The sequence below is a fragment of the Sceloporus undulatus genome, chromosome 6, assembly GCF_019175285.1.
Source record: "Sceloporus undulatus isolate JIND9_A2432 ecotype Alabama chromosome 6, SceUnd_v1.1, whole genome shotgun sequence".
In the NCBI taxonomy this organism is placed as follows: Eukaryota; Metazoa; Chordata; class Lepidosauria; order Squamata; family Phrynosomatidae; genus Sceloporus; species Sceloporus undulatus.
In genome coordinates this window covers 49,026,028-49,049,085 of record NC_056527.1, presented here as the reverse complement: position 1 = coordinate 49,049,085, position 23,058 = coordinate 49,026,028, and the positions used below count along the sequence as shown (strand labels likewise).

The 23,058-nt window shown below is 40.5% G+C and overlaps 1 protein-coding gene across 4 annotated transcripts in view; it reads right to left on the bottom strand.

Moving 5' to 3' along the window:
* Positions 1–23,058, bottom strand: part of RARB (retinoic acid receptor beta) — a 270,695-nt gene that overhangs the window by 16,700 nt on the left and 230,937 nt on the right. For all 4 annotated transcript variants that reach the window (XM_042472133.1, XM_042472135.1, XM_042472134.1 and 1 more), the window contains exons 4-5: positions 13,255–13,415; positions 2,828–3,004 (exon numbers count right to left, since the gene is read on the bottom strand). In XM_042472133.1, the coding sequence (XP_042328067.1) occupies positions 2,828–3,004; positions 13,255–13,415 (338 nt within the window). The remainder of the gene's footprint in view (positions 1–2,827; positions 3,005–13,254; positions 13,416–23,058) is intronic.

Below are 23,058 nucleotides of genomic sequence, written 5' to 3'. Positions count from 1 at the left end.
TTGCCCACACAATGTGTTAGACCTGAGACTAATTGGGTCAGGCCCATGGTAGTCATGGAATCCATGAACTCCCAAGCTGCACTTGTCAAATCTGATAAGCCGGCCTCAAAGGGGATGTTGAGGTACCCCAGGACAAGAAGCCTGGGAGACTCCAACACCAGTTCCGAGACCAGAAATGTATTTATTTATTGCCTGGGATTCAAGACGACGTGCAAAAGCTAAAAGAGTTGCAGCTAAAAAAATACATAATAAAAGTATTAAAAATATAATTACACTGTCAGTAAAATTAAAGGGATTTAAAAGCATAACCATTAAAAAGAACAATAAATGTATAGCCTGGGGATCAGAACCTATGTTGGGAGGCCAAAAGAGAAGTATCTGGGAGCTGAATTTCTAGTTGCTTAAGCTACACGAAGCCATTCTGTGAAACTGCAACACACATTAAACACCCTCCCACACACACACAAAATACATTAGCCTGTGTCATCATGATACTAGTGGGCCTTCAGCAGGAACCAGAAGAGAACAAAATGGCCTTGGCATTTAGTGATGGCCAGGTATAGCAGAAATCTCAAGTAAGAAAATAGCATAGTGGTTCATACCACCTGTTTATTTCAGCTTCAGTCAAAGTGAATCAACAAACACATCTCTCCTGTCCATGATTAGTTTATCACAAGTTTCCAATGTGACAATATGGTTTTGCTCTCATCTGACCAACCAGAAAAATAAATCAAGAAGAAATTAGTGGTTCTATCTCTGGCCTGTCAGGGAGGAAAGAGGACACAGGTTGCTGAGTTCAGAAATCAGAATAAACAAACCATGAATGGAAGATCCACAGTTTGTTGAGCCACTCCTGTTTGCTATTGGAGAGACTACTGTGTGCATCCATATGCTGCATTGTTCCCAACAGGCCAGAAGTTTGAAAAATTCACAAGAATTCCAGCTTACTGTGACATCCAAATGCATCCAGTGACCCAAATCACTGAATTTGGGCTGGAGCCAAACCACTTAGCTAAGCAAGTATTTCCAAGGATATGGAAGATGGCCCTTAAAGCAACCAGAAATATAAAGGATTGTGTCTGGCAGCTGAAAAGCCTTTCTAGGATGTGACAGGCTGAAAATAGAAGACAGGCATCTTAAGAGTGAAGAGCTGGAAAGAAGTTGAACTATATAAACTCTCTGAGTTTCTAAAACAGCTGCTACTGCAGCAGCAAGAACATATTAATTGTTGTTAAACCCTCTCATATTTTGTTAGCTCCCTTCTCATGCCTTTGTCATGAAATATGCTCAAGACAATTGTAATTTTTTTTAAAATGGGTACACTTTTCTGGAGCAAGAAGAACTTAACTATGTTTTATCATAACAGTGCTTACCATTTATTTTATTACAACAGGCATACAATCAGTAATAAATGGTTCTGTACTGTGGTGCAACTACACACAATAATGAGAAGATATGAATGAAAGTCTGCAAGCAAAAAAGGATGATGAGAAGTGAATCTTGGGAAGAACTCATCAGTTGCACTTTCCCTCTACCTCTCTGTGGCACTCTCCTTCCACTCCAGTTACCCATACATCAGTGTCATGTAGGAGGGACTTTTCGACAATGACTTGTGACAAAATGAGAAGGAAGAACAGCTAATATTCTCCTCCAAAGGATTTTGTTTGAAGGTACATGGGTTCTTGGGGATCCTATGATTAATGACTTCAGTGAGAAATTTTCTTGGACAAACATAGTATTCACATCAGAGAATACATCCACCCAACAAGGGGTGCCTGGGGACAAGGGAGGAAACAGCCAATTATCTGACATCCATAAAGCCATTCCTCGTCAGAAATGCATGCAGTTTTAATCTCCACCCTCCAGCCTTTGCATAATTTACTTGATCCTAAAAAAAGTTAATAATTTGCAAATCATTTTTCACATGAGCTTCCTTAAGGACAATGTTGACAGATCTACAGTCATGACTATCTGTGCTCTTGCACTTCATAAATCCATAAACAATGGATTTGCACCTGCTTGCCTAAATGCACAATTTTATTTGTGTCTCCTAATCATAAGAGGAGCAAGAAGCCTGAGTCTGACTAATTGATGAAATATATTCCCAGAGTTCCCTCTTCCACTTTGGGAGATTAGACTGTTGTTGTTGTTGTACCTTCAAGTCACTTCTGACGTATGGCGATCCTAAGGTGAAACTACCACAGGTTTTTCTGTGGTTGAGTGGGTGTGACTTGCCAAAGATCACCCAGTGGCTTTCTATGGCTGAGCAAGGAATCAAACCCTGATCTCCAAAGTCACCATCCAACTCTCAGACCACTACACCATGCTGGCTTACTGGCATTCCTTACAGTCATCTAGTGAGTAACTAAACATACAGCAATTGATGGAAGGCCTAAAGCAGCTACTTCCTGTATTCCACAACAAAATTCTCCTATTGAACCTATCAGTCTGAATCCAACTGATTTCCTTTACTGATGGAAGACTTTTGTCACTGGAGCTGGGGAAGAGGCGCAATTGTCACTAAATTGTCACTCCTTTCAACCTCCTGTGCCACTCAGAATCAACTATGAAGGACACAAGGCAAATAGAATTAGACTGTGAATTTTGCCCTTTAAAAATTCTGCTAATATACTTGGCCCTCTGTATCCATAGATTCTTCATCTTTGGATTCAACCAAACATACATGAGTATATACAGTATGTCCATTTGAGCTAAAAGACGATTGCAGCAGATAGTGCTTGGCTGTGGATTATATTTATTGCCTTTTTACCATGGCTAACAAATCAGCAAAATGACACACTTCTTAGCAAAAGGAAAAGGTACATACCAAGATGTCCAAACAGGCAGCTTTAAGTAGAGTGATCTGATCTGCAATTGTCAAACTTGTAAAACCAGGCAGCCGTTTTGCAAATTCCACTATTTTAATAATGCACTTGGTTGCAAGTTCACTGAATTTGTCCCAAAGCCCAAGGTCCAGTCGAACTCTGTGGTCTGCACTAGAGTTCTAGAAAGAAGAATATGCATCATAAATCAACCAATTTTTATGAGCAAGGGAATGTAGTTATATCAATACAAAATAATTAACAGCAGGGAGGTTTATCTAGAAGCCATTTCTATCCACAATTTCAATTTTGGTGAGATTTGCTTTTGGAATGCTTTTGTTCTTAACTCTGTCTAGTCTTCCAAAAATTCCTTGCATGCCTTTTCTGTTGCTTGTGATGAAAGGCGCCATCTGCACTTAGGGTAAAAATGAATGTCAGCTTTCCCAAATGCCAGTCATCTTGCTTTCCCATTAATTGTACGCAGGGAGAAATATTCCCTTGTTCCAACACAACCTTGAAATAAAAAATAAATGCAACTGGACTACTGGCTTCCACATCTGCAAAAGGAGAAACATCTTGTGGAGTACAGTTTCCATACAATGTGGACCTTCTTTACATTCTTCTTGTTTCAGCAAATGAGTTCAAATTAGTTTGTCTTCTCTGTTGTTCAGTAAAGGCTTTACAGCTCTGTCAAAAATCAGTGTTATGAACAGAAGGACTATCTGTTAGGCAGCACTAAAACTACTGGGGGGGGAGGACCTTCTCCATATACAGTGGTACCTCGGGTTACGAAATTAATTCGTTCCGCGGCTAATTTCGTAACCCGAAAAACCTTCGTAAGCCGAATTGCCATAGGCGCTAATGGAAAAATAGCTCTCTGCTGCCCTCCGGTGGCGGAAAATAGCGCCGAGGTTTTTTCGTAACCCGAAGAAACCTTCGTAAGCCGAAACAATAAATCCCTATGGGATTTTTTCGTATCCCGAAAAATTCGTAACCTGGGTAATTCGTATCCCGGGGTACCACTCAGTATTGGAGAGTGATCTCTTTATCTCAGGGTATAAAGTTAACAAGTTACAAAACATTTGACCACCAGGAAAATATATTTCATGGCATTTATTTAACGCCACAGTACACAACAATATTCTGCATCCATTCTAGCTTTTAAATTTCCCCAAAGTCGGGCATGTTACCACAGCATCTAATAAAGTATAGAACAGATTTGTGATGTACCTGGACACTTTACATTGCCTGCAGCTGTGAAATGTACTATCAAATAGCTCCTAGAATTACCTTGCAACACTGAGGAATCTTTTTATTGGCATGGGGAGAGAGCTATGCTTATTACTTGAAACATGCAAGGAACTGAAGATGCTTTCAAGTGAAAAACTGAATATTTGTGAAAATGAACCTTCAGCATGCTGGGCTGCTAGGGAATGGCCTGAAATGGAACATACTCATAAGGAACCAGTGAGTGCCTGAGAGCCATATTTGGGACAATGAAGGACCTAATTTTAGGCCGGCCACATGGAACAGGAAATATAATGAAAGATAAATGATGTCACAAGACTAGCTGCTGGATCCAAACTTTTTTATATTACATCTAGAAGAAAGTCAGCCTAGGAATTCTGATGCCATGACTAGCCTTGGGGCCCTTTCAAACTACACAAATATAACACTGATACCACTCTACTTGCTTTGGCTGGATCCTATAGAATCCTGGAGTTTATAGTTTGGTCAAAGGTACTGGAGGAACTTTGTGGCCAAGATTTCTAAATACTTCTTCCTAAACCCCAGGATTCTATAGGATGGAACTGTGGCAGTTAAGATAGAATCACAGTGCTGCATTTTGTAATATGAAATGGTCCTGGACTGTATCTCCTGCAGATGTCTTCAGGTTTTTATTGGTATAGAGTGCCTTCAAGTTGTTTTTGAATTATGTTGACCCTAAGGCAATCCTATCATGAGATTTTCTTGGTAAGATTTGTTCAGAGGGAATTTGATTTTCTTTGAGACTGAAAAATTGTGATTTTGCCCACTTGGTCAAGGTCACCCAGTTGGTTACCATTGTCAAGCAGGGATTTGAACCCTGGTCTTCAGAGTCCTAGTCTAATGCCCAAACCATTATTGTTGTTGTTTATTTGTATAGCAACATAAGTTTACATGGCGCTTTACAGACACAACCAATTCACAACATTAAATCCTGCCAGAGATGTACAATAAGGAATAATAAAATATAAAACTATGCAATAATTACAACAAATTGTACAGGTAAAGTACATTATTATAAAAGCAAAGTAATACATGTAATCAAATATAAAATTATAAAATAGTACTACATCATTCTGTCTCTCTTCTATTATTGTACCCATTGCCAATACCAGGAATGATTTTTTAAAAATTGCCTAATGATTTAGACATGAACTGGACATAAAACAAGCCTGAGAAAGTTTCTTTTCTGAACTACAACTCCCAGAATTCACCAATCAGATTTTTGCTTGTACAGTAGTCATGTTGGCTGAGGGATTATGTGAGTTTCAGTTCAAGGAAGTAACACTGTCAAAGTTCTGGAAACAAGGCAGCAAAACAGAAATTTCTGATGAACACCAGAGATGAGTATCAGGTATACTGGCAAAAAGGAGCATTTTTAAAAACAGAGAGAGGGACAAACACAGATATTCTTAAAAGCCATGCCTGTATTCTTTTTCTGACAATGAAAGGACAAGTGCATGTGACTTTTGCTTGGGAAGAACAATAATAGAAGGCAAAAGGAAATTGTCCCTGAAAACATTTCCTTCAGAAGGTACACAAATCCACTGGCAACATTTCCTGGATGTCGTGTTGAACTGAACCCCCGTGTTATGACTTTTCTAGGACCTAATGACATACGAGGGGTTAACGGATTCTGCTCTGCTTATTGAAACAGTTTCTTCTTTCCTCAGTGTGGATATATGCTCAAGATTTATTTTATATTATCCTCAAGGACCTTGGTGAAATACTGTATATATGGGGTGGGTGGGTGGGGGGAATGAGATCAAGATGTGCAGTCATTCAGGTTGTAATTAAATTTAATAGGCAGTTTATCCAGTTCCATAGAAAAATGGCAGAGCACAGGGCTGCACAAAGTAGAGCCTAGAGCAGGAAATCATTTTACAATAGGGTATCCATCTGGAAAGAAGACGTTGCATGAAACCAGCGAGTGTGAACAAAATCTTGACCAGGATCTTATGAACTCACTTCATCATGCTCTCCACCACCCAGGCAAGGCAAGCGTGACGTGGCTGCTTTCAAGCCAATGCCCAGTAGCCTCTCATAAAACATAAATCTTATCTGACTACAATGCAAACCAAGAGGAAGATGTAGTCAATAAATGACCAATTTAGCTTGTTTTATTACATTGCAAAACCCTGGGCTGAAAACGGTTATTCTTATGAGGACTGCTAACAGAAAAGAATTTTAATGTTTGGTTTGGTAATAAGCTGTGAAAAAGTACTGCTGGAAACAAATACAAATGCATTTTTAGCCACTTCTCTCAAGATGGAAAAATAAAATTGAGTCAGCATCAACATGCAGGCTAGAAGTTGAAATATGGGCTTAATATAAAAAGGCAGGTTAGAAGCGGAAGCTCCAGGACTTGCTCTCCATGGGTTCTCAGAAGTATCAAACTGGAGGAGTTTAGCAGAATGTTTTACTATGACATAATTTCCAAGTGCCTCTTCCAAGAGCATTCATGCATGCAGCTTAAGGACCACATTTCCCGTAATGCTGCAATGGAGTGCATATGGTGGAATAATACTGTAAGGCACCCTAGTGACATTTTTATCAGCTGAAAAACCCAACCATGCTGTAAAATCCAATTACACCACCATTTTTTTATTTTATTTATTTTTTATTTTTGATCTAAATTGATCCCCTCTGGTTCTTTGTTGCAATCTGCTGTATCTTTTACTAGGAAAGAGGATAAGGCATTCAATGAGATATTGACATGAGAGAAAGCAAAACAAACACAAAACCTTTCTGCCTCTGAATTCTACTTTACCACTTTTCTGAGGTTTCTATCGTGGTTGGTTAGGACCAGAGCTTCAAAAGTGTTAATTTTTAACATGACATCTCCTGGAATCCTTCCAGAAACATGCAGGCTGGGGGATTCTGAGAACTGTTATCCAGGTTGCTTTTTCGAAAGTGAAAGACACTTCTAAGTTCCAAGACTTGGAAACATTACTTTTTTGCTATACAGTTCCCATAATCTCCCACTACCATGGCTGGAACTGGCTCATGTAGCCTGGAGATTCTCTGCAACACAGGATAGTCCTCCATCTCCCATGATGCTCTAAACTGAATATAGCCCTCCTGGACCCCCACTCCTTATTTTTCCTACTTGCCCAGGATTGCAGAACAGACATGGTTATATATCACATGGGCAGACTTAATATGGATGGTCATAGGGCTCTAATCTGCACTGCAGAAATAATGCAGTTTGCCACCATTTTAACTGCCATGGCCCAACACTGTAGGATCCTGGGATTTGTAATCCTGAGATTTGTAATTCTCTCTGACAGAAAAGGCTAAATATCTTATAAAACTACAATTCCCAGAATTACATAGCATTGCGCCATGGTACTTATATTGGTACTTATATTCTGCAGTGCAGATTAGATCAGTCTGTGCAGGTCCTCCTTATGATAAATAGACATCTGTTCTTAGCCAACAACAGTATGGACCTCTAATCTGATGAGGACCAAAATACTTACCACTAACTCCTATATGATAAAACTTGATTTTATGAAATACCGTGGGCTCTTCCCATCCATAGGGCTTTGGTTCTGAGGGCCCCCACGGATGAGGGACAATGTGGGAGCTCAAGCCCATATTATTCAATGGGTGATAATGGCCTGTTACAGACTGGCAAAATAAAGCTGCTTTGGGTCTCTTTGGAGGTATGCTGTTTAAATGATGTATGGGTCCTAAGAGTCCGGAGGTCGCGCCAAAGCCACACTCCATTCCTAAGCACTGGAGTGCAGCTTTGGTGCAGCTTCCAGATTCTTAGGATGCATGCATCATTTAAATAGCATACCTCCAAAGAGACCCAAAGCAGCTTTATTTTGCCAGTCTGTAACAGGCCAATGTCTGTGTACCTGCATCAGCTAAAATGGGGTGGAGTGATCTGTGGGAGCTCCAATATGTGGGTGGCTAGCCCATCAGTATGGCAGGTGCACTGTATGTTATTCTCATGGAACCTGACCACAGGTCCCAGTTTAACACAGAATTAAACAACCCACTCAAATCATTGGTGTGTGGCAACTTTGTCATATCATAAATTATAACGTATTATTCCTTTATATCTTGGGAAGTAGTTGGGTTAAAATACACTAATAGAGCAGGTGAAGGTGGCTCAAGCTTGCTGAGTTCTTTATAAACAACCTAATTATAATTTTCTTTGGTAATTACACTTATCTTCCTCAAACAAACATCTAAATTTCAATTTTAAAACTATTCAGGTTTAATGGAACGCTTTTCAATGGTGTTTTAATAGGTGTTTGTATCTTACTGCCTCTAGTTTCTAGTTTGGCTTTGACATTCATTAGCTAGTCTGCTGTTTTAATGCAACTGTTTGTCTGATCGGATTGTTTTTAATTATTATAGTTGTTAGCTGTTTGGCACTGAACAGCAGGAAACAAATTTATGTATACCACACAGTTAGTCAACAAATAAACAGGCAGCCAACATTTTTCAGACCTCTTAGTATGAACACACACACACACACACACATACACATGAGTAAAATAATATTTAAAGATATTTTAATAAATATTTTTAAATTTAGCTATTAGTATGTCTAGCCTTTAGATCTTAACAGGTTTAAACCAGGCCACCAGTTCAAACACTGCAGCAATTGGACAATCTATCCCACAGCAGAGTAAAAAGCTGTATTATTTAATGTAATAGGAGGATGAATTCTGAGATACATGACAACCCTTATAAGAAACTTGGTTGCCCCATCACTGCCATAATACATTAAAACTTACATTTCAGCACCTGACTCCTACCTAAGGCAATTGCCAAATGTTGAATGTGCTTCTTGTTCTTGTGAGAAAATTAGTGTACTGATCTAGCAGGAAGCAGCATATTCCCATGGGGGAAATATGAACCTTACTCTATGCTGATCTCTTGCACTTCTTCCTTTGCATTTCCATGGAACTAACTTTAGATCTTCTCTCCTCCTTCACAGTAGAGAGCCTCTATTCAGAAGATACTTTTATTCCAGTGTCTGCAGTGCTATTATCAATCACTGCAACAACTTAACATAACCTTTTCCTCCCTTTTTGTCTTATCAACTGGTACTTACTCTCTAGCTGAGGGCACTACAAACCTGGAGCATACTGTGTAATCTTTAAGCCATACTGGCCGATATTTAATATCTTTAAGATTTTAAAACAAGAGTAGGCAACAAGCTGCCCAGGCTGTTGAAGTGTTCCTGCCCCCACATAACCCTTATCTTAGCAGTTCATATGAGAAACATACACCTTCTTATCTAAGGGCTATTAACTGCATGCTCCTCCTGAGAAACAAGGTGCATATTGTTTCTGTTTCCCAGAAGAATCACTGGGATTTTTGCAGTGACAAGAACTTTGGAAGTGATGTTCCCAGCAGTTGAGGAAAGGCATTGTTTCCCATGGCTTCCTGGAGCTCAGTACAGCCCCCAGACCGCAGATGCTGTCCATCTTGGTAGAAAAATATTCCCTTCAATGAATGGTGTTGTGCCAAGACTAATCAGTAAACAAAAGGGTATAAATGTAAAATATATATGCATGTGTATTTATATACGTAGAAGTTTATAGTGAGAGTCAGCATGGTGTAGTGGTTTGACCATTGGATAAGTACTAGGGTTTGAGACTCCGCTCCACTAATGAAACCCACTGGGTGATCTTGAGCAAGTATCATGTTCTCAGCTCCAGAAAACCCTGTGATACATTTGCCTTAGGGTCACCATAAGTCGGAATTGACTTGAACATCAACAAATAGTGCATTTCTCCAAGGAGGAAAAAATGGTCCTCTTGTACTTGTGCTTGGGTGAGATCTAAACTTTTAAACTTTGAGCTAATGCTGTGGGAGGAGCCAGAAGCCTAATTCTACAGAAGGCTGGGAGAGACAAATTTTTAATTTTTCTTATATAGTCAAGGTGATTTTGGAGAAGAGAGGAGAAGTTGACCTGGGAACATTATTGGAGGGGGTCTCCTTTAATTTTCTTTCCCCTTTTTTCCTTAAGGGGTTTGTGGGGACTTTTGCTCAGAAGAAGTGAGTCAGATACTTGCCTCTGGAAGGAGCTAGTAGCCAGGAGCTGTCTACATAACTATAGTCCCAGTTGATTGAGCTCTTTAACAGAGTTTGGGGCCAGTTGGGGTTCTTTACACTTGTGTTTAGTAGGAGAAGCCCAATCTTGTTTCAGTGCCTTCTTAAGACTTCTCAGTATGGACACTGAAGACCTGCTGTAGTCACTTGCAACACTTGTGGGATGTTTGTCTTCTTGCCTAGAGATGTGGGGAACTTTACCTGCACCAAGTGCAAGTTGGTAGCCCTCTTGGAAGAGAAAGTCTGGCAGCTGGAGGTCCAGATATCTACACTTCAGCATGTTAGGGAGCAAGAGGTTTTCCTTGACAGAACGGAATGAGGGGAATTGGACGGGAAACACACAGAGGAAGTTGCTGGGGAGGAGGAGGTCATTTCACATCTAACAGAAGTAGTTAGTTGGAGGAATGTCCCACACAGAAGTAGGGAAACCAGGGAGCATTCTGTGAGCTTGCAGCTACAGAATCAATTTGAATCTCTCTCTATTATCAAGAATGATGAGGAAGAGCAGCAGGGACAGACTTCAGGGACAGAGCAGGGGACCCTGGGAGTACCACCAAAGGGAACAGCCACTGCTAAGCCTCAGAGGAGGCGTGTGGTGGTTGCAGGGGACTCCTTGCTGAGAGGCACTGAACCAGTGGTTTGTGGGCCTGATAAGATGTCTCAGGAGGTGTGCTGTCTCCCTGGGGCAAGGATCTGAGATGTCAGAGAGAGGCTGACAAGACTTGTCAAGCCTACGGACCATCACCCCTTTCTTTTGGTTCATGTGTGAACCAATGATACTGCATGGCACAGATTTCTGAATATCATAAGGGATTATGAGGCTTTGGGTAGGAAGTTGAAAGAGATGGATGCACAGGTTGCCATCTTATCTCTTCTCCCAGTTGAAGGGCATAGTCCAGGAAGGGAGAGGAAAATAGCAGAGGGGAATAACTGGCTCTGGATCATGGTCTGAGGTACCACGAGGAGGGACTTCTGGCAAGGGATGGGTTGCATCTCATGCCAGTTGGCAAAAATGTTTTTGCCAATAATCTCAAATATTTGATCAGGAGGGCTTTAAACTGAGTTATATGGGGAGGAAGGCAGTATTCTGGAAGGCAAAAGGGCTAGAGAAAATAGTCATAGAGGGAACAAGACAAACAGTGCAAGGACCCAACAGTGGGAGGCAAAAAAACTTGCACAGGCAGCAAGTAAAGAGGACCCATGGTCTACAATGTCTCTACACTAATGCACAGAGCATGGGAAATAAGCAAGATGAACATGAACTCCTAGCACAACAAAGTAAATATGATATAATAGGCATCACTGAAACCTGGTGGGATGAGTCTCATGATTGGAATGTAGGAATACAGGGGTATAACTTTTTCAAGAGAAATAGGCCAAACAGGAAAGGAGGACGAATAGCCTTATATGTCACGGACATTTACACCAGTGAGGAGATCCAGGACATCAATCCTGGAAGCCAGGTGGAGAGCATCTGGATAAAAATTAAAGGGGAGGGAAACAACAGGGATGTTATTGTGGGAGTCTACTACAGACCCCCAAGTCAGACTGAGGAATTGGATGATATCTTTCTAGAACAGATGACCACACAATCAGAAAGGAAAGATGTAGTAGTGATGGGTGACTTCAACTATCCTGATATTTGCTGGAAATCAAACTCAGCCAAATCCTCAAGGTCTAGCAAATTCCTCACTTGCCTCAAAGACAATTTCATTGTCCAAAAAGTGGAAGAGGCAACAAGGGGATTAGCTATTTTAGATCTGGTCCTAACCAACAGGGATGACCTAGTTAATGGGGTGCAAGTGGTGGGATCCTTAGGTGGGAGTGATCCATTTTATACAATGGAAAGTAGAAGCCAGGCATAGTCAGACATGCATTCTAGACTTTAGGAAAGCTGATTTTAGTAACCTTAGAGAAATACTGGAAGTGATCCCATGGTCAGGAATACTAAAAGAGAAAGGAGTTCAATATGGATGGGAGTTTCTCAAAAGGGAGATACTGCCACCACGCTACAAAATGGAGGTATGTATCCCACCATTGATTCTAAATATAACAAACACAATAAATCATTAAAATAATTATTCAGATTTGCATTCCACAGTTCACAATATAAATAGCAGTATGTCAGAAGGGCATAAATCATTTGCTGAAGGAAAAAAAGATTGCCAAGGTCTCATTCATTTTTTCATTAAAACAAAAGTCAGACATGTTTTGACTAGCCGTCTTCCTCAGTGGCCAATGTGAACGTTGTGTTGTCCAATATTTTTTTCCAAATAAAAGGCAACACCTGAGTATATATCTATACAAAATAACAATGCCTCTCCTCCTTCACTTCCCATAACCCACCTCTCCCATACTTCTATTTATAGTGTTGACTGCTGAGTGCAAATTAGAATAATTGATAATTTAAGTGTTTTATTATGTATTTTTATAAACCTTTACATATACACACATTTTGAGAGCCAGTGTGTGTAGTGGTTTGAGCACTGGACTACAATTTTGGATATCAAGGGTTCGATTCCTCACTTGGCCATGGAAACCCACTGGGGGACCTTGGGTGAGTCACACACTCTCAGCCCCAAGAAAACCTTAATAAGATTGTCTTAGGATCATCATAAATCAGAGACAATTTGCAGGCACATCACTACAAATGCTAATGTATTTTACGTTTATACCTTGACTATTTTTGTTTACCTTTTGTTATTTCAGTCAATCAGGTTTTATCCTTTCTTTTTGTCCTGTTGTACATTAAGACCATCCAGGCCCTGTCCAGATCAACTAACCTCTGTGAATTTGAAATGCTATGGAACTCACAGATCCTCATCCCACATTTCCAAATGGACTCATTTACTGTATATAAATTTAGGTCAAACAACTTGACCCCCCAAAACCTAGGTTGACTTATACGTGGTTCAATATGGTACTTGACCCGAGCCTCTCCCCAGCTGGGCTGCCTCGTGAAATCTGACACTCGATGTATCCATGGGTCATACTAATGCCCATAATTTTGGCCCCCAAAATTGACCTTGACTTATGCATGAAGTCAACCTATAGTCGCGTTTATAAGATATTCAACAGCCCTTACCGTAGTGTATTTGCCCAGCTGACAGAGTGATGGAAACGTTTCCTGGTGAGATTTTCTTATTTTCTCTGTGAGATCATCCAACTCTGCTGTCATTTCATAGTTCTCCATAAACTCTTGTTTCAAAGGCTCTTTCTTCTTCTTGTTCCTGTCATTTCTGACAGCTGGAGGCAAGAGGCAAGAGAGGAGGCATAATACGGTTATTTAGACTAAACTACACTAAATCCAATAGTTCTTGATTACAGCAATAAACATTAAACAAGTGAAATACACGGAGAACACCAAAAGGAAATTAGTAATTTTGTTCAATAGCCATTTACTAAATTTGAGCCCATCAGCTTAAATGAGTTAGGCTACAAATCTTTCTCTTTCCAACCCCCGAGACTTTCTGCATGAACATTTATTAGGAAGTATTCACTTTAATATTAGAATATCGCATACTCAGTCCAGTCGACTAAAACATTCCTTCCAAACATTTGCATTTGGTTGAAATTTATAATGCAATTATAATAGAATACAATACCTGCTTCATATAGAATTAGATTATTAGCATATTGTCTATTCTATTACAATTAGCAGTGGCTCCTAGTGTTTCAGATAGGAGCCTTACCTAGTCTACAGAAATGCTAGCGACTGAACAATGCAAAGTCCTCAAGAAAGCAAAAGATAAAATGAAAATACTTTCAGCCTTCAATGGATTCCACTTGTCATGAGGCAAGTGATCTTGGCAAACCAGAACATTCAGGTAGGAAAGTTGTGTTGTGTGTTTGTATGTGTCTTTAAATTGCCTGTTGACTTATGGTGTGACCCCATGAACTTCATAGCATTTTATTAGGCAAGGAATAATCAGAGGTGCTTTTGCCAGTTCCTTCCTCTGAAATATAGCCTTCAGCATCTGGTATTTGTTGGCAGTCACCCATCAAAGTACTAAACAGAGCTGACCCTGTTTAGTTTCCAAGAACAGGCAGGATCTGGTGCCTTTAAGGTACTAAAAGTTGCCTTACAACACCTAAAGTAGCATTACAACACCTACCATAGATTGCCCCAAAATTTGGAGCAGATTTTGAAGGGGAAATTCTGTCCTCTAATTCCAAATAGCATCAGAAAGGTGTTCTTCCCTCTCTTTTCCCTTTTCTGGAATAATCCAAGTCTGAGGTACCAAGTATTTGTTGAGCAGAATAGGAGCTGAAAAATGCATGTCATTTCTCTTCCACTGCATGTGTAAAACCTACTCTTTCCTCCCAGTCTCTTTTGCTTCCCAGGCCTCAGCACTCTGAAGGGAAGAGCACATACAAGAAAAGCACAGCAGCTGATCTTAAAGGGTCGATTGGTTTATACAGGAAGATATAGTCTTTCAAGTAGCCAGAACCCAAACTGTTTGGGGCTTTAAATATACCAGAGTAGTAATCTACCATATGAACTGAATTAAGAAATGAATTGACAACCAGAACAGCAGATACAATAAGAGCCACATGCTTCTGCCACTTTGCCCCAGTCAAAATTCTAGTAGCTGTATTCTGCAACATGTGAAATTTCCATGCAGTTTCAGGGGCATCCTCGCATATAGCACATTACCTGCAACCATAATGCTGCTGCTGCACAGCCAGGCCAAACTATTACAAGGAACAGACACAGCTGGTGCACCAGTCAAAGGAACCCCTGGCCACAACCAATCAAACTATAATGATATAACATAGACCTGGTACAGACTTCCGGAAAGCGGCGGTCTGGGATTGATTTTAGAGCTTGGGATTGCGGAGCGACTGCATGCTCCTGAGCCGTACCGTGTGGTGGCACCACCATCATGATGCAGCCCCATCCACATAGGGGTCGCCATGATGACGCAAGCATGGCACAGCATCTAAATGTTGTGTCACCACACATGTGTCATCGCTGCACACAAGTGCCCCATTGGCACACTCATGGCATCCCACACACAGACTAAAAAGAACCTGCTTTCATATTTCTTCTACCTTCTCTGAGCCAACAAGCTCTTGCACTTCATTCCTGCCACAGGTATTTTTTTAATGACAGTAGGTAATATTGATTGAAAGGGAAAGGGTGTAGTGCATTTCAAATCTAATTACTCGCTTCAGTTAGTATGTGTTCCTTTCCTGCTGCATCTCTACTCTTGTTCTTTATGTAAAGGGCATCATATTGTGAACTATACTTAACTTATATCCCTAGCAAAGAAATACTGTCATATTGTAATGAAACTTAAAAACTGCATTTCAGTATGTGTGTCTGCATGGTTGTAATTTCCATTTCTATATAGGATTATGCCCCTTGGTGACCAATTATCAGTGTATTAATACCAAAACTGCAGACTTTATGGTCCCTCAGAGGCAAAGACTGAGTGTGTCAAGAGCTTCTGTAGGCAACATTCAATCCATGAAATGGATTGAAAATGTGACAGGAAAATGTATGCATGGGCTGAGGCACTCTGGGATATAAACTGTATTAGGCAGGTGAAAACATACTCTTACTGATGGAGTTCTATGCCTAGCATCAATACAATGCAAGACCCAGTGGTGTAAGCTACCATTTGGTCACAGAGACACCAACCCATCATTTGTAACAAACCCTCCAAAATGGTACCACTCCAATAGCTCTGGGTCAATTTCCTGATGCTTTGCAACAAAGTAACTATGGCATCTTATACAGTTTCACACAGGCTAACATTGCAATGTTTGCTTATATCTATCTATCTATCTATCTATCTATCTATCTATCTATCTATCTAGAGAGAGTGATCAATGAGTTAGATCAGTGATTCCCAAACTTTGGTCCTCTGGATGTTTGGGACTTCAGCTCCCAGAATTCCTGATTGTTTCCTAAGTTTACTGGAGCTTTTGGGAGTTAAAGTCCAAAACACCTGGAGGACCAAAGTTTGGGAACTACTGTGTTAGATGCTTCACATAGGCGGGTTACAGACCACCGCTTTGCGGCGCTCCCCCGCCGCCGCCATTTGCTCCGTGCGGGAGCCGCAGCAGCCAACCCGCGCGACTCCCGCGCGGAGCAAAAAAGAAGCTCCATTTCGGAGCTTCTTTCTGCAGCGCATCTATGACGTCGCGAGGCGCCTGGCGCGGACTCGCGACGTCATAGGCGCAGCGACACGTCTGGACGCTGTGCGTCCAGTACGTAAAGATGGCGGCGCCCGTGTAGAAGGGGCGCCGCCATCTTGTACGTATAGGATACGTACTAGGGTTAGGGGGGTGCGGAAGCACCGCCCCTTCCTAACCCTAGTACGTATCCTATACGTACTAAATGGCGGTGTGTATCCCGCCATAGAAATAAGAAAAAGGCAAGCCTGGACTGAGGAGTTTACTGTCTAAATGTGTGGTACCCTGGAGGCAGCAGATCAGTTTACTTAAGAAGTTCCTGGAGTGCCACAATGCCAAATTTGTAACTTCAAAACTAGATATATATATTTTGCTTCTTTTCAAGGGGACCTGGGACATGATGGGAATGAAGGAACTTTAGGAACATCATGAGAAAGACAGAGGAATGGAGATAAATTAGAATCTTATGCTTCCTCAGTTGTCCTAAACAAAAGAATATGTAATCAATGACAATGAGAAAGGGGAGAAAAGGGTACAAATGGCCAGCCCTCAGTGGTCCAAAAAGTGGCCCAACATCCAACTCTGTTGCACAGGTTTTTGTCATGCTTGGCAGTATCATTATTTGCTGGTTGTTTTTGATATCCATTGTAAAATTGGTGAATTTAGAAAAACAATATACAAAATTTGAAATCCTGTGTAAAAAAAAATAGCTTGTTCTCTAGGAACTAAAAACTGTCACTGAAAAGGCCAAGAAAGGAAGCTTGGCTCTGCAAGAACCACTCCTGCAGCCTTCAAGCAAAATGATTAGACCCTGGAATCAAAGAATCAAAGAAGGAAAGTCTTCCTACCTCCAGCAGGAGGTGCCAGAAACTCTCCCCTGGTTCCATCCAGCTGTTGCATCTTTATCCAGCTCACCCATCTTCCTTGATCAACCCACTTTTGGTGACCTTGTACATAAGAAACTCTCTGTGTATTCAGTACCAGTAGTACTGTATTCCTCTTGACTAAGTTGTGAATTCCTCTCTGAACAAATCTTGTCAAGGAAACCCTGTGATAGGTTCACCTTAGGGTCATCGTAATTTGAAAATGACCCGAAGGAACACAACCTCCAAGGGTAGTCGACTAATTCATGCTACCTGGCAGAATTATGAATGATAGGACAAGTATCACCACCTGACATCTTTGAGAAGTTGTCAGAGTGCACCCCCACCACTGCCAACATTTAGGTGGTCTGTAAGCCATCCATTATTTTAATTACCCACACTGTCCTTAACCTAATTCTGTTCCAAGAAATTTTAAAATGGCATCCCTTGTGAGTGATGGAGGTACTGTGCATCATATAAAAATGGCAGGCAACCTGCTGCTATCGCAACCGCCACAAACAGTTTTTAAAAAACCAAAACACTAGTGGAGCCCAATAATGTCATGGGGGGCATCAGAGGACAATCAACAGTCCAGATAAGGCATAATAAAAAAACTAGGCAGTCTATTCTCCTTATTGTAATGGCTAGACAAATACTCATAATACATGTTTTTTGCTTCTCCCTGAGGCACAGGAAAGGCTGGAATGCTCTTGGTGAATTAAACTGGTGGAACTGAGGTTGTCCATCCTACGTCTGGACATTGTGCAAGGGGATAACTAGCACCTACTTGTTCAGTGGGTTTTCCCAAGGTGTGTAATGGCAACACCTTTAGCTCTGCAACCCAAAGGACCATTGTTTGGCTGAGTGTATATGCATATACCAAAAGAGCTGTTTTGCACTGGGGAAGGCCTCCTAGACTTCTGCCTAAGTACGCTGACAAAATATGATGTTAAACAGGTTCTTGGCTAAGAATTTCAGGCAAATGTGATTCCTGTGGGATTGACACTGTTGCACGAATCACACTGTATTCCCTAAAGCTCCTCCATGGTGAGTTTTGGGGATAGCAGCACCTTTTCTCTACTTTCATTCACCAGCTCCTAATAACAAAGGCAACAGCAACAGCAACTACATTTCTATAATGCTTATCAGTGCACTTCAGCACTCCCTAAATGGTTTACAAAGTGGGATTTGGCTCCAGGGTCCCCTATGGATACCAAAATCCATGAATACTTAAGTTTCATTAAATACAATGGCGCCGCAAAATGGTGTCTCTTATATAAAATAGCAAAATCAAGCTTTGCTTTTAGGAACAGATAGAGAGAGAGATAGATAGACAGACAGACAGACAGACAGAAATAAATAAATGTGTAGTGGCAATTGACTGTAAGGGGTAGTGCTCATCTCCGTTACTAAGATATATTTCAATGCAAGGGTAATTTAATCCATGGATAAAAGAGTTCATGGATATGGAGTGCCAACTGCATTACCATCACCTTGTTTCTCCAAATGATGTTTCCTATCCCCTGATTTCAACTATGCAAGCCAGAAGCCAGCCCCCCAACAGCAGTTTTCTGTTCTAGCAGGGATCCTTTGCTTTCATAGTATGCATGATGGACAGCACTCTACCCAATTCTTTACTTTGGTGATGGCTAGTAAACCATGTAAACCAGGTATAACATTAGACCAGTTAAGATTGGTGTTAGGTGTAGTCTAGTAGCCATATGTTGGATCAGGTTGACAACATTTAATTCCTCTTTCACTAGCAGCAGCAACACACTCTTGCAATGAAGTGCCATTTGCACATATTTCTATGAGTGGATTGGCACATTTGCTAAACAGAAGGCCTCAGCAGCTACTTAACTCAATAGCTGTGAACAGCTTGCGGAACACAAACCCCTTATTTAGGGCAATCTTATGAAACGCTGCCAAGAGCTCCAGCTACAAGATGATTCACATGGGATGGGAATTGCTTTTTTGTTCATTTTCTACTATTGGGTGCCAGTCTTTGCTTCAGCCTTGGTTTTATTTTGCCATAAAGCTTACATCTCCTTTCAGATGGCATAAACTAGATTTGCATCCCACTAGATTATGAGGCACTCAAGTAGAGAATGGTTAAATATTGCATATACAGCCAAAATATTTGTATGTTATACCTTTTTAATGCAATCATGATATCATTAGAAGTGAAATGTTATTCTTCTGAATGAGATCTCCTCCTTGATGCCAATAAAGATTAAGCATAGGTACACTTACCTGGGAGGGAGTCACCGCCTGAATTCAATAGGACTTATTTATGTGTAGGTATGCAAAGGATTTCACTATAATAGTCAGATCTGATGAACTGATCTGGTACAATTTAGTGAAAACAATGTAGTACAATTTTGTGTGATATAAAGAACTTCTGGATGTAAAAAACATTACACTTATTCAGTGGTATCATTAATTTAATGCAAAAGTCAATGGCAAGACTCTTTTACGGAGTGGGGAATTAAATAAACATACAAAACACAGTAAATTCTAAGATAGTGTTCCCAAAGTGATTCTAACTGCCATGCTGTGCAAATATAGCATGATTATGCTATATATTGTATTTTATCTAAGTTATATCTTCCCAAGCTACTTATCTCAGCACAAATCCATAGTGCAAGATCATAGGTTTTAATGAAGTCATACCAACTATAAATCTAGCTATTGTATTTAACATGCCTTAAGTAATGTTGATATAAGAATTTGTTACTTTTATAGCTATTACATACTTAGGACTCAAGTGTTATTATAATGTTTCATTATTTCCACTGTGTATTTTGAATTGGGAGGTAAATGCTATGTATATACAGTAGATGCAGGATATTAAAGGAAAATTAATTACACTCTTCTGGTCATTTAATCTATCTATCTATCTGTATATATGTACACTGACCACCCCATGCATGGGGGATATGTTCCTAGACTTACCACAGATTGCATGAATTGCAGATAACGGCGAACACTATATTTCTGCAGAAGTTGATCATAGAATTGTCCTGAAACACCTCCAGATATCTAGAGAAACCTTTCTCCCCTGGACAGGAAGGTCAATGAAACCACTGTTACTAATGCCACAGTTATGAGAGGAAGTCGTACTGTACTGTTTTTTGGTTCTGTAATTGGTTACAACTATTCACACGCAAGCTGCTTAATTACATAATTAATTAGACTATATTTTTAGTCTAATTTCTTCAGTAAATAATAATATCCAAGATGGCTTACAACAATTTTAAAGTACAGTTGGCCCTCCACATTTGTGGACTTAATATTTGGGGTTTTGATTATTTGCCAAATATTAAGCCTGTATGGGCGTGCACTTCTCCTTCTCCTCCCCTCTTGGGCTTTTCACCACAGGAAGAAAAAGCCCAGGAGGGAAGGAGAAGCCAGGAAGAGTGTGTGCCTGCTCCTCTTCTTTCCCTGTTCTCCTGTCCCTTTAGCTGGCTCTGGAAAGCCAGTTAAGGGACGAGAGAAGGAGTGGAGCAAGTGCACACCTGTTCCTCTCCCTTCCTTCAGGCAGCAGAAAACTGTGAGAGAAGGTGATCAATGAAAATCCACCAGTACGGGATTGTATAGCTTATGGTAACAGGGACGACTCTCTTCCTCATCCTAACCAATTACACCTCTGCTACTGGTGAGATACTGAGATGCCTCTCTTCCAGTGGACCAGCTCATTTGAGAGGAGACAATTTCGTTTAGAGATCTTGGGACCAACTCTCACATTATACTTATACCACACTCCTCTTTTAGAAAACTCAGAGCAGTTTACAGAAATGTCTCAGCACCTTCACACCCAGATGCAGCTGACTTGACTTCAGCCTCATCACAGCATAAGGGGTTTCCAGTGGCTCACCGTTATCCACTACAGATAGTGGTGTTCATTCTTTCTGGCATAAGCACTGCAACAAGTAACCATTTGGGGGGAAGCAGCTGACATAAGAGGGAACCTCCTCTAAAATGAACACTCTGTCGAGGTCACCCAGAACCTCGACCTGGTCTGTTGTACCTTTTGGAAGTCAACCACAACTCTTCCACTCTTGCTTTGTTGTATTGCCACCTCTGTTAGTCTGATACTGACTATCCATGTTTGTTCATTTTCCCCTCAGGTAATGATGATTAGCTTTCCTTCAGCTCAGGCCCAAAACTTGATAAATGCTATAGATAGTTTAAAAGGGAGAGTTCATCTGATTTATAATTTACCAAATCATTGATCATTGGAAAGGAAATTTCATACCAAAAGATTCTACATTATGAGAATAGACAGAACAATTCTTCTTGTTGCCCTTTGTCTTTTCCCTGCTTCTTCTTAATAAATAAGTTTATACTTTCACACTGTGGCCACACTGGGATCCACTGGAGGAGCATTCTATCCTACTGGGGTCTGACAAGATGACGTACCCTCTCTCAAGAGGGAGTCCTATGCTGAAAGGGGCATAGTAAGATGGGACATTTTTTTCAAGCTTTTCCTTAGAATAATAGAATCTTAAAGTTGGAAAGAGTCACAATTACAGCACTCCTGTAAAATGCCCATCTTATCTCTGTTTAAAAACCTCCCAAAAAAGGAGAGCCCATTATACTCTGAGCAATGATGTCACTGAGTATGTGTGGACCATATTGGGTAACATCCAGAAGAGGGGTGACACCCAATTGTGCACATGTGTGCCTTTTCTGCCTGCTCCGGCCTGGGCTTCCTTCCAGGGAAAAAAGTCCTGGACCAGAGGGAAGCCTGGAAGGACAGCATGCCCTTTTGGTCACTGCCACCGACCCTGATCCCCCCCCAGCAGCCCACCCACTGCACTGGGTGACATCTGGCATGGGGATACGACTGCCTCTGAGACAGTGGTTGAAATAGCTCTTACAGTAAAGAAGCTCTTCCTAATGTTTTGGTGGAATCTCTTTTCTTGTAATTTGAATCCACTGATTCATGTTTTAGTCTCTGGAGCAGCATAAAACAAGCTTGCTCCATCTTCTACTTGACATCCTTTCAGATATTTAAAGATGGCTATCATGTCACATTTCAGTCTTCTCTTCTCCAAGCTAAATGTACTCTACTCCCTAGGTAGTTTCTCATATGGCTTGGTTTTCAAACCTTTGATTTGGTAGAGAGACTGGTTTGTTTGTAACCAGTTCATTTTCAAAATATTCTGTGCATTCTGATACTGGCCAAGCATCTAAGATGTTGGCCAGAGGATAGGGATCACTTTGAGTTTTAAAAATCAAGTGGAGGACAATCATTTTTGCACATAGAAATAAATACTGCAAGTCATTTGTAAAAAGTACAACAGAGTGGTACTTATACAGTGTCTAAGATGCCAACATTAGTATGTTCTAAAAAGCATACAATATTAAGGAAAAGCCAAATGGCCTCTAACTTCCATATATAAGTGGCTGCTAAAACCAAACAGTTTTTCAAAGCTAAGTTTGAGAAGCACATGTTTGAAGTGTAAACATCTTGACAGGATTTTCAGGGATAAATTCAGAATTACTGGATGATTTCTATTATACAATATTTATATCCTAAAATGGATAATAAAATAAAATACCCCACTGCTGTGTACATATTCATTCAAGAAAAGCCCATTTCAGAAATTCAAATATATTATGATTTACATGCAAAGAAATCTTCTGTGACAAAATATTTCCTTCCATGATGCTAAAAATACTCAGATTTAAGTCAAAGGATTGCTCTATAGATGCAAAGGAAAATCAAGGTACTAGCAAGACAAAAATGTATACACTGGTCAGAGGGTTACTTCACTCTAACTGTTGATGTAATATATCCTTAAAGTTAAGGCCAGAAAATGTTTTTGCATTCTGTAGCAAATTTGTCTTTGCTAGTTTCAAAAAACCGCAGCAAA